Source organism: Myxocyprinus asiaticus, chromosome 19, assembly GCF_019703515.2.
Source record: "Myxocyprinus asiaticus isolate MX2 ecotype Aquarium Trade chromosome 19, UBuf_Myxa_2, whole genome shotgun sequence".
NCBI classification, from domain to species: Eukaryota; Metazoa; Chordata; class Actinopteri; order Cypriniformes; family Catostomidae; genus Myxocyprinus; species Myxocyprinus asiaticus.
The window spans coordinates 3,377,084-3,389,975 of NC_059362.1; the positions used below are offsets into that span (position 1 = coordinate 3,377,084).

General features: G+C 36.3%; 1 protein-coding gene across 3 annotated transcripts in view; it reads left to right on the plus strand.

The window, feature by feature from the left end:
* Window positions 1-12,892, plus strand: part of ptprk (protein tyrosine phosphatase receptor type K) — a 297,329-nt gene that overhangs the window by 188,997 nt on the left and 95,440 nt on the right. For all 3 annotated transcript variants that reach the window (XM_051644804.1, XM_051644805.1, XM_051644806.1), the window contains exon 8: window positions 12,540-12,839. In XM_051644804.1, the coding sequence (XP_051500764.1) occupies window positions 12,540-12,839 (300 nt within the window). The remainder of the gene's footprint in view (window positions 1-12,539; window positions 12,840-12,892) is intronic.

Below are 12,892 nucleotides of genomic sequence, written 5' to 3' on the forward strand. Positions count from 1 at the left end.
GGAGATCTCTGTTAAACATTCAGTGCATGAGTTTCCTGCAGCACTATTCAGTCTGAATCTACAGCGCCATTGTAAAACAAATCTTATGTTAGCTGAGTTGCGAGTTTCAGTCTGAATTGAATGCGAGGAGATATAAAGACTGGGCACTGTGAAATCAAATAAAACAAAGACAATAAATCAACAACAAACCTGTCTGTTGTGTTATTTTCACTGGCTGCATGCAAAAAACAAAACAAAAACAATACGTGGCACAAGCAGTGTAGTCCGATTTCACCAGAAGTTCATCCACCTAGAGTAGTGCTACTGTACCTTTAAAAGATGAATTCGAAAACTGTACAGCTCAAATAATAAATTAGGTTTTGCTAATTATTTTTATGTAAGCGCTTTATCTCAAATAAAAGCTTCACATTTCTGCTTTTAAACCCGCTGGCCTCATTTTCTTCAGCTGTAAGTGCGTTACTGTAACTGTGATTTTTGCTTTAAAATAAAAAAAGTGGAACGATTTAAAATTATTTTTATGGGAATCAACATTATGCCACAAATGCCATCAATAAAACCTGTATTGAATCCTGAACATTGCTTTAATGTTTGGTTTAGATGTTCTCTAGTGGCTGCTGGTGAGAGTTAATAAAATTAATAAATTCAATGTGCTTCCTTTTGTGTTACCCCAGTATTGGTTAAAGCAGCATAAAGTTGATTCTTAACTTTATTCCAGGGATGGGCTATACCACTTATTTTCTTTTTGATACCAAGTATTACCAATGCCAATATCTCCAATAACAATACCAATAAATTAAATGGAATTATTAAATGTATCCACCAGTGTTGGCTGTAATTAAATTACTTTTTAGTACAAAAAGAAGTGTAGCATATTACATTTCAAATTTTTGTAATCAGATTACAGTTATTGACTTTCTATTAAGTTACTTTTAATTACTTGTTTTACACACATTTCTATCATATACACAGTATTTATATGTAGAATGCATTTAAAACATGAATTACGTTAATATGCATGTGTGTTTGCGTTTTGTTCAGTGTAAGGGCATGCACCCCCTAGTGAGTCAATGAAAAAAGAATAAATATAGACATTGATTTGTTGCGAGAAAAAAATAATAATAATTCTTTCTGTGAAGTGATTTAGAAAGTAACAAAGTAATTCGTTATTTTCTTACTTTTTCAATGAAGTTATTAGGAAAGTCAGTAATCTGATTACTATTTTAGAGCAGTAATTAGTCATTTGTAGTAAATTGCTTTTTTAAGTAACTTAGCCAACACGGTTTAACCTCTAATCCTTTGTTGTTGTTAATATTATTATTATTATTATTATTATTATTAGATTATAGTTCCAAAGGTCATGAGTTTGATCCCCACCTTGATTATGGTTTAATTTTGTTCTGGATGTTTTTGTGTTGTGCTTACTGAATAGTTGTGGGGCTTATCCCTGATAATTTCTGTTTGCAGGTTTTCTTATTGTTTCTATTTTTTCTCCTCAATGGAATTTTAAGGCAGCACAATGAAGCATAACTTTTGAACCGTATGGCCTAAAATCATAAAGTCATATGTCTTTTGAACCCTTTGTTGAATTGAAATTAAAATTTGTATGGTTTATCCACATCTTTTCCTGAGGTTACCTGAGTAGTTTGGAGACAGCGTCACCTGTAGTTCAAAAGAAAATCGTCTGTTTAGCATGGTTATCATGCTTCATGAATTGATAGCTTAGCATGCTAATCAGTTAACTTAGCCAATATTGAATTATGGTTCAAATGTTGACTATTTAGAATCCAGCAAAGGATGGTTTTAAAATTTATGGCTGTACTAGATTGAATAATTCCTGCTAGAATTCAAAAACACATAGCTCTATCAATAATATTTTTCAGCTATTGTTTTGTGTTCTCAGCTTTGAATGTCTCTTTGGCACTGTTGTGATGAGTCAACCGAATGGCCTAGTGGTTTATGTATTGGGGTGTGTTAGAAAAGGTTGTAAGTTCAAGTCCACTTAAGAGCAGTTGTAAAAAAAATCTTGAGATTTTGTATTGTGCTCACTGAACAGTTAATGGGCTTTTCCCAATCAAATTTAGATTTTGATCTTTGTTGAAAAGTCACATGAATACGAAGTTGATAATGGTGGCTGCAATGCTTGGTTGTGATTCCTCTAACCTTTGGGGACTGTGATTGTTGTGGTGCAGTGGACTGTACAATGACCTGTTGAATGGAAAGTTGTAGGTTCAAAGCTATCCTGAGGTGACTTGTAATGTTGTGTGTGTTTGCTCTGTATGTCATATATATTCCATGTGTTCTTTGGCTTGTGCTTAGTGTTATGAAATCCTTGCTATTTCGTTGCTTGGCCCTGTAATTACTGCTTGCATCTATATTTAATATTTTTATTATTATTTGTGAATTTTGAAGATAAAATGAATAATTTTTGAATATTATATTTAAAAGCCATATTTTTAAAACATTTTTTTTATATATATATTTATTTGCCCTAATGGAAAAAACATATTTTTAAAGTCCTAAATTAACCACTGTCCACGTAATGATACTTCATTCGAATTGTCTGGAACGTGACACCGGTGAAACTGATGCTTCTCCCCAGTGGGTCGAACAAATGCAGCTAATCACCATCTGAAAAAAAAAAAAGTTCCATCTGGGTTTTTGTACAAGAATTTATGTTTAAATGGTCTTTTATAAACATTTGTAAACATTAATTTTCATGCTTTATAGATAATAAAAACATATCCAGAAAAAAAGAAACTTTAGAATCTATATTTTTATGTGAGGATCGATCCCATCAATACAACATCAGTATCGGATGTATCAATACTTTAGGATCAATCCGTCTATTCCTACTTTATTAGCTCCAAAAGAGCATGTAGTGTGCTCTTCAAGGACACCTTAAGATTTAATGCATAATAAATCAGCCCGCACACTGTGAAATTTAGTCCAATCCGACCCGCAACTTCAAATGAGGTCGACACCCCTGATGTAGTATGTAGTCAGGTAATTGTGCAGGAAATGTAATGTACAGATGATGTACATAAAGTAAGCATTTATGATTGGGCCCCAAGGAAGGTACTGCCTGTTCAGTGACGATATCCCACTTGATTTGGATCGTGTAGTTTTAAACACATACAGCTGCGGGTTGTATGAGGTGTAGATGGGACCGAGGGAAGTGTGCTTGGATTTGATCATGGAGTTGAAGATCAATAAAGCTTTATTACAGGGGAGTAATGCTTTAATCTAGCAACTTAATGCAGCTCACCACTTGTATTGATCCACACTCAGAGAGACACCGACAGGAAGAGGGAGGCCCATAATTGTTGGCAGGAAAAATGTTATCTGTGTTTTTGTGTGTGTGTGTGTGTGTGTGTGTGTGTGCGCGCGCATGTGTGTGGTTCTGGGTTTGATGGGCCGTGCCAAATCAGAACTATTCACTGCTGTTCACCACTAGTTTTATTGCTTGCTTGACATTTAAACTGATGGACGGTGTCAGAGATCTATCAGACTTCAGCTTGCCACTCAAATTCTCTTTTTTTAGTCAGACTGAATTAATGATGGGTCGTGGCTGTGAATTGGATGCATATAAATTTCCTCTCTCGTGGGTTTTACTTGGCAGTGAGTGGCATCTCCTTATCGCCACAGAGACAGTCGAGTTGTCCCGCCCTCCTTCTTATTAAGAGACAGTTTCAAGAGGCGATTCACAATCATTTGGTCATTATGGAGAGCTTTCTAAGAGTCAAAGATGTTTTCTTCCCCTCTGTTTACCATTTTCTTGGTGAGTGACTCCAGGTTAAAGTGTGTGAATGTATTGCAGAGCACAGGTGAGATCTTGTACATGTGTTTGCAGAACTGTTGGGGAAATAAAAGAAAAAAATGAGAAAACCAACCTTATAGTTTCAGATCCATTTGATGCAGTATTTTAAAGGTGAAGTGTGTAGTGGTACCAGACAGAATTTTAAACAGGTTTCCTGAACACTCCCCACCTGTCTTGCATTGGACAAACAGATATTTGTGCCAACAAACTAACGCCATGTTTTGATAGCGTCACTATGTTTTAACTTTTTAGGGAAATCAACTTACGAATGGCTTAAGGCCAAAGTATACTTTGGGTGTCCTTGTTGCAGATTGCTCCATGCACAGTATGTGTGATGCAAATTGTGTCATCAGCACAGCTGCCTAGATTTTCTTGACCATGACCCGCGGTCAACCAGGCGCGAGCCAATCCGGAACGTACAAAAACGATGTATACCTGGGCCTTTACTTACAGAAGTCTCTGCCAATAAATCTGAAAAAGGATAAAAATTGCATAAATTACCTTTAATAATGTGCTAAAATTGTTTTTTAAAATGTATATTTCTAGCTTTAAATTCTGATTAGCTGTAAAGTAGCAAATGTACTCACCTGTGAACACGCATGAGTTAAATTCTGTATAAATTGGCCAGGATGCTACAAACCATTAAAATCAGTGGCAGAAAAATTGCTTATTGTGATTAATATAAATTAGTGCTGTCTTGTCAGGCGATAAAATATTTAATAGCAAATATAGCAGATTTTGGGAGTGCTGAAATTTGACTCAATATACTGTATACTGTACTACTTTTCCAGTCAAAATGCATTTAGTTCCTTCTTAGAAAAGAAAGAAAACAATATGTAACAAAGTTGTATTAACATTTTCCAAACAAAGCTTTCCACAGTATAAAGATAAAAATGCACTAAAATAGCACCAGTTCAAGTAATATTAAATGTAATGACACCGGACACATCGCAGTGGTTCCGCCCTATTCCAACCAGTGTTCAGCACTCACATGGTGCTGAATAAAATGTCAGAATGTAATGTGAAAATTGCAATTATGAAAAATTAAAGCATTAATAAATGTTAATTGATTGCATGCATAACACATTAATTCCGTTAACTTTAATATAAATAAAAATAAATGTAATTATTTATTAAATATTGCCATCATTTTGCTGCTGTCAACATTTTATAAAAATAATAAGCCACTGAAGACTATGCATTATGGTGATTTTACCATGGTTTAGGGGCTTTTAGGTACTCCGCTTCATGCCAAACCTGGTCAAATCACTGTAATGGCCTCTAGTGGCTTTATTTATTAGGATTCTGTACGTGTCTGTATACTATATGACTGTAATGAAAAACTGATATGAAAAAATGTAATTTCATAGAATAAACATCAGGATTGGTTCTTGTACCGGCTGGCCTGTTGATCGATTTGAGCTTGTTGGTCTTTACAGAGACTCTGTCTGATACACTCACTGCTTTCAGATGCATACTTTGAATCAGCAGCATCAAGCGTTAGTTTTATCTATTTATTTATTTATTTATTTAAAATGAACAGGACAGCAGTTCAAGCTAGTAACATCCAAATCAGCATAATATTTAAGAATAACAAGTTAGCTTTTTTAATGAGCGCTGTTTGGAAGCGCAAACAAATATCTGCATTTGCATTCTCTGTCTCTCTGTCTTGTATTATAAACATCAGTTTTGTCTTTAACCCTCAGAGACCCAAAGCATTGATACTGATGCTGCGCTTTTACCCCTTTAACAAACTAGTTCTAAAAACCTTAATGTTTATGCTTTGTTTTGAGGTAATTTTTTTGTAAAATTGCTACAAATTTTCAACACTGGGTTTTCAAGGTTGGAGAAATTTCAAAACTGTTATAATTACGTATACAATATGCTTTAACTTTCTTGAGAGGCTACATTGAAAATCATTTGGAGTAGTTTATTTATGATTTATAATGATTTAATGGGCTCAGTTGTCTGAATAACATTAACAATTATTGAGTTCTAAGACCCACCACTGCATTTCTGCAACATTCAGAGAAATTGTGTATCTATTTCAGAAATGTTACAATTGTTCTATCACCAAACGTTGGAATTTGAAAAAATAAAATAAAATAAATTATAATAAATTATAATAAATATAGCTGCAAGCAGCGATGACATGCCCAAGCACCATGAGTCCATTTCTACCCAGTGGCTTTCGGAAAACAGTGCATGATGAACACATGCATTTGGTCGGGTAAACAATTAAGACATAATGGTTACAGTTTTGATGTGTGTGGCAAATGTAAAAAATGTGTAATTATGGCAAGTGTAAATCCTTGAACAGTCCAAAAAAAGAATATTGTTATTTGACTTGTGGCTATGAAAATGTCATGTAAGATATCAAGAATCCCCTTATTAAATTTGGCACTAGTCTGAGTAAATTTGATGTGACAGTGGTGAATATAACAGGGCATATACAGTATAAGTCTATTTAAAGTGTCACATATATTGTTGCCAGCTGGAGGTCCTATGAGTATGTCAAATACACCCGAATACACAACAACATCATGTAATTTGATCCATTGCCGTGACAACACTATTTAAGATATCAAGAATCCCTTCACAATTTTACATCAGCAGTGTCTTGACATTATTCTAAACAATTTTAAAGTGATTCAGGTAAATATACAGTAAGAGGGCTATTTCAAAGTCTGTTGTAAGTGCCTTCCTGCTGCCAGTTGGTGGCGCTATGACCGTGACCCATAATAGCCATGTTCATGTGATCAGCCCCCATTACAAAACATACAGGTCAAGTTTGATCTAAATCACACAATGCATGCAGAAGTAATGTGACACTTCTTGTTTCCAATTTTTTGCCATTATTTTATTGCCTCGCCATGGCAACACCGTTCAGTATATCGAAAATCTGTTTGCAATTTAGCATCTTCAATGTCTTGGCATAATGTTGCCTAAATTTGGTGACAGTCACATGAATCCCCTTGGAGGAGTATTTAAAAGTTCAGAGCCTGCAATTTAAAAAAAAAAAAAAATCCAAAAAATCCAAAATTCAATCAAAAATGGCCAACTTCCTGGGCAGAGCTAAAGACTGTAATATTGAAAGTTGTTCCGGCTTGATGAGAACAATATATGTACCAAGTTTGGTGACAGTATGTGAAAATGACCCCACCACTTTAGTCAAAAGGTGGCACTACAGAGCCCAACTTACACGCCCATGTGTGACCTTTTGCTCAGTCCTAATGGCTGACAAAATTTTATGAGTTTTTAAGCATGTTAAGTGTCCCAAAAGCACCCAAAACCTTGAAAAGAAGAAGAAGAATCCTTAGATGAACAATAGGGTCTCTACACTTTCAGTGCTTGGGCACTAATAAAAACTGGTCAAATACTTTAGAGGATTGCTAAATTTGATCCCAAACAGTCATCAGTTGTATCCATTTACAGTGACCATGTTGTGTGACTTTGGCATGCAAAATTCAAATTGTACATATTTTCTGACCAAACTTGTTTCTACTTGTTTGCATGTAGTTTTAACCCATATTTAGTGGAAAAATAGTTAATATTTAAATGCTTAATACAGATTTTGAAATTTTTCTACAGTGGGACTGTGAGGATTAATACAGTGGAGCTGTTTCAAATGATTGCCTGTCACTGACGTAAAAACCTCCCTATGATGACTGACACTTACTGTCTTTCTGATGTCAGGCTAAATTGTTGTTTTCCTTCAATTTCCTGTAGATTCATAACAATCATGAGTTAGAGAGAGAGAGAGAGAGAGAGAGAGATTATCACCCAACAGGATGATGGGAAAGGCTTTGTGTTTAATAAGCTCTGAGCAAACAGCCAATCACTGCTCTGTGTTAACAAGCTCCTCATCTTTATTCAAAGCTTCTCATTTTAGGGGGCAGTGGTAGCTCAGCGGTTAAGGCTCTGGGTTACTGATCAGAAGGTCAGGGATTCAAGCCCTAGCACTGCCAAGATGCCACTGTTGGGCCCTTGAGCAAGGCCCTTTACCCTATCTGCTCCAGGGGCACTGTATCATGGCTGACCCTGCACTCTGACCCCAGCCTAGCTGGGATATGTGAAAAAAGAAGAATTTCACTGTATATGTGCAAAATGTATAATGTGTGATAAATAAAGAAAATTATTATTAATTATTATTATTATTATTTAATTGGACTACATGGAAAGGGCCCTTCTGAGTTGTGTGTGTGTGTGTCACCATGAGCGCTGTTTAACTCTCACCCAGGCCGCTCTGCATGAACAATGTGATGGTTACATTTCACATCTCAGTCTCTGATCTGCCTTGTTTTTCTTTTTTTATACCTTGTTTCTCACCCCCCACTACTGGCTTTCAGTTCACTTCCTACTAGTGGTCAACCGATATATCAGATTTACCGGTTAATCAGGGCCGATAGTTGTGTTTTTTTAACTATCAGCTATCAGAAATCAACTCCGATAGTTTCTGATAGTTATGTTTGGTTTCATTTCTCCGTGGCTTGCACTGAAGGGTTCTGCAGTCTGAACTCCTTTGTTCAACAATGTAATGGATCCCTCTAGTGGTTAGACAAAAAACAATCACTGACTCCACGTGGAGTTTGTTGTGCAACGTGACTAGGCTATTTATAGAGACAGATGCTTCAAAAGCCTTTAAAACATAGACAGAAAAAAGCCAAGGTATGAATACATGTTAATATTATTGTCATGGTACAATAAATCAGTCATTTAAGACAACCAAAGGTGGTTTGATAATTAATTTGTTTATTTAGAACTAATCGCTGCACTGGAGAATTGCATTGCCGCAAAGGTGGAGAGGACACTAACATTAAAGCCAACATTAGCTGTTTGAATGGTTAGAATAATGCTACAAGTCAAGGATGGAAAATGCGTACCTTTCCTCTTAATACGCTGTTTTGAATAAAATAAAGTCACTTATGAATTCGTGCAGATTCTCTAATTTCCAGTCAGGTTATAAACATGAACGCTCCGAAGAGGTTTTGTTTCTAAGTGAATTTATAAGTTAATTATCAGTAGTAAATCAATCATTAGCCAACCTTATATAAATATGCTGCCTGAGTTTTTGCTTTTGCTCGGCCATTCGCTTGCTTCAGAAGACCAAGCACTATCAAATTACACTGCGTGAATGCACGCACACAGGAACAGTTTTATAGTTTTCGTTTCATACATTTTTGACTATAAAGTTTCTCACACTTCTCCCCATTCTGGAAAAATGAACTCTGTCCAAGCTTCTTAATGTTATGACATAGTTATGAAAAAAAACACACACAAAAAAAAAAAGAGCATGATAAGAGCATGGTTAAATATATACGTCTGAAATATAAATGTGATATTTATGAGAGGGCACATTGAGATATAATATTGTCAATAGTGATGAAGCATACAGTCACTATTTGATTTTGTAAGGCTGTGTTATGTTACTGCTGAACAACAAACACATTTGGCCTGTAATTTTTCATTAATACTGTCATTAATTTCAGATGGCAAAGGCTTTAAAGAAGGTACCAGTGTGGGAGAAATGTATAAAGTATCGCCATTGAAAGTGACACTTACTTAAGTTTAGCACTATTTTACATTGACAGGAAAGTATTTAAGAAAATATTTCTGAATAACAACCGCATATCCGGGGATAAAGTGATGTAAAACCGGTCATCCGGGTATTGCGGGTCATCTTTTTTACTTCTCGTATCACTCTGCGATCTCTACAAGTAAGCTTATAAAATAATTTTATCTCAAATCAATGTTACATATCCATTTATTTATTTATTTGTCAAGTAGTCTTGTAATAAGTGGGATAATGAGCAGTCAGACGGTCATTATTTACTAAATAAACACCAACAGAAGTCGACGCAAACCAATAGCTGTTCTGATCTATGACGGTGGTCAGAGGCCAGTGTTAAGGTAAAGCCAGTCTCGCTCAAAGGTTAATGATAGGGTAAAATCAACCAGCTGCTTACACTGGAATAACACCTACCCCTCCATCCTGATGGGCAAACCCAGAGAAAAAAATGGCATACAGTATACATTCACTGCTCCATGATCCACATCCGTGTTGCATAGAATTGCATGATGCAGTGTGTATATTTATACAGTAATGATACAGATGTGTGTTTGTGTGTGTGTCAGTGGTGTCGTGGCAAAGGTAAATTACTCTGCTACAGTAATTAGAAGTCATATTGGGGTGCTGGACTGATGCATAATGGGAAGGCGTTATATGAACTCGCTTCTCAGTGATGTATTGGCTAATTTAGAGGCTCTTAAAATGGCTGAGTCTGTGTGTGTGTGTGTGTGTCTATGAAGGAGCCTTTATTTGGTCCACAGGTGTCTCATTTGCTTTCACAACATTTCTCTTCTCTCTCGTGCTCTCTCTTAGCAGTTCATACTCTCTGTCTCTAGAATCTTGAATCATGCTGATAAAGCCTATTTCTGAACTATTTTAATTGTACATAAGAAAAACGAAATGTTAATGATGTTGTTTGTTTGTGAGTTAGCAATATTTGCCCACTTTATGGTTTTTAGTCAGTGCATTGGCAAAGATCCAGTGTCTTTTAAAGGCCCGTTCAAACTAGAGTCTGGTTTTTTGACACAAAAAGATTAAAATTAAACAACAAATCCATATAAATCCCTCCACACTTAAAGAAATATTCTGGGTTCAATACACGTTAAGCTCAAACAACAGCATTTGTGGCACAATATTGATTACCACAAAAATAATGTTGACTCGACTCTTGTTTATTAAAAGATAAAAAGCTGTAACAGTGAGTCACTTACAGTGGAAGTGAATGGGTGCCAATCCATAAATACTAAAATGCACACTGTTTCAAAACTATAGCCACAAGACATAAACATTATACATGTTTACATGGTTTTAGTCTGATAAAATCGCTTACTAGCCATATCTGAGAAAAGTTATATATTTTACCGGCATGACAGGGTTTCATTGTCATGGCAGCGAAGTTGTAGTATTGGATATAACTTTACAGAGATAAAGTTAGTAAGCAATTTTATCACACTAAAATTATGTTAACACATATAATGTTTATGTATTGTGGCTATACTTTTGAAACGATGTGTATTTTTTTATGGACTGGCCCATTCACTTCCATTGTAAGTGCCTTACATTAACTGTGATTTTTGCTTTTAATTAAATAAACGAGGGACAAGTCGAAATTATTATTATTATTTTATTTTGTAAAAATCAACATTATGCCACAAATGCTGTTTGAGCTTAACTTGTGTTGACTTTTATCAGAAGATAGGTCTTTTTTTTTTTTATTATTTGGGTGCTGAAAAAACTCACCTACCAACGAAATATCTGGCAAGAACACACTAGGCTTTGAGCTTGCGAAATTATCTCAAACCCTCTCCAAACCCCCACTCACCCTCATGTATGATTTTACATTTTTCTGGAGAACAAAAGGAGAAATATTGAAGAATGTGACACAGTCCATACAATGAAAGTAAATGGTGATTGTGGCTAAGGCCACATCCACACTAATTTCGCATAGCCAGACCTTTGACTAAAACAGCAAAGGTCTGGGATCTATAGCAGCTTCAGTTGGCCAAGAACCACCCAGTTAGACAGGAAAAGCCCTCTAACTGACATGTAAAGCTTTAGTCATCATGTGCCTTTTAAGGACGGGGTTATCATAGATGTATCATACCATAATAAAAGACCATCATGGGGAAAGATATAATTTATATAATAGTGCACGAGTCTCCAAGAAACGATTGCGCAGAAAATACATTGGAAAATAGTGGAACATGTGTACAGAGTCTAATTAAAGCATAGAAAACCTCATCACAGAGTATTTCACAGACATGACTAAACAAACAAAGCAGCATATGCAGCTCTGCTCATGGATGTCTGGTTTACTTTCTGCTATGTTCCTCATCGAAGATTTAATGTCACTAACCTGGAAAACTTGGACAAATCCGGTGATTATTTCACCCTCAAAAGCATTCATCGTATCAACGTGGAATCTTGTGAATGTGATTCGGTTTCCAGGCGGATTGATGAAAAGTTCAATCAAACCAGCCAATCAGATTTGCGCTGAATGGTTAAAAAAAAGGGTTTTCAATTTTGTGTGCTATGTACATCAGACGGTTAGTGCACGGACTGTGGGCGTGCCGTCTGAGGCTGAGACTACATTCACACTAATCTGTTTTTGTTTGAAAATTTCTTTTTTTAAAGTATGCCGTAATGGAGAGCATTTTCGAAACTCACATTTTTGGTGGAGGAAAACATGGTTCTAGTGTGGATGAGAGGTGAAAACGTAGCGAAATTAATGCAGTTTTAAATGGAGATTAGATCTGCTACACTACTGCACAATAAGAAAAACACAAGACATGCTGAACCAAGAATATATGACATGCTGCTGCTTGCTGCGCAATTAGACATAAATACAATCCCCATGTGACAGATCTAGACCATTGGAGCTGGGATGGAGGAGGGTTTCAGAGAAAACTCGCAGCCCACTGCAGTGAAACCAGCTTACTTGTAAACTGAGCAAATTTAAATGTAGGCAAAGAGAGAGTACGCAAGTTGATTTGCTACTGATTACACATCAATGGACCTATCAGCTTGCGCCGTTCAGAGTTTTTTTTTAATGAACTACATTTGTGACTCGTGTTTATCAGATCTGCTGCCCTTCCCATCCTCTCAAAGTGTCTGCTCTTGTAACCTGTCTCTCTATTTTATCTTCTCTCGTAGAGCCCATGCGGACCCCCAAGAACCTGAAGATTGCTGAGACTCAGGCGCGCTTCATTGCCGTGGACTGGGAGTCACTGGGCTACAACATCACCCGCTGCCACACATTCAACGTGACCATCTGCTATCACTACCACAAAGCCAACCAGAGCAAAGCTGACTGCCTGGAGATGGACCCAAAAGCCCCCCGACACGTGGTGGGAAACTTGCCTCCCAACACCAACGTAAGCCTGAAGATGATACTCACCAACCCAGAGGGACGCAAAGAGAGTGACGAGACCATTATACAAACAGAGGAAGACGGTATGATGACAGTACACCCTTACATGTTATTACGAATTTAACTGACACTTTCA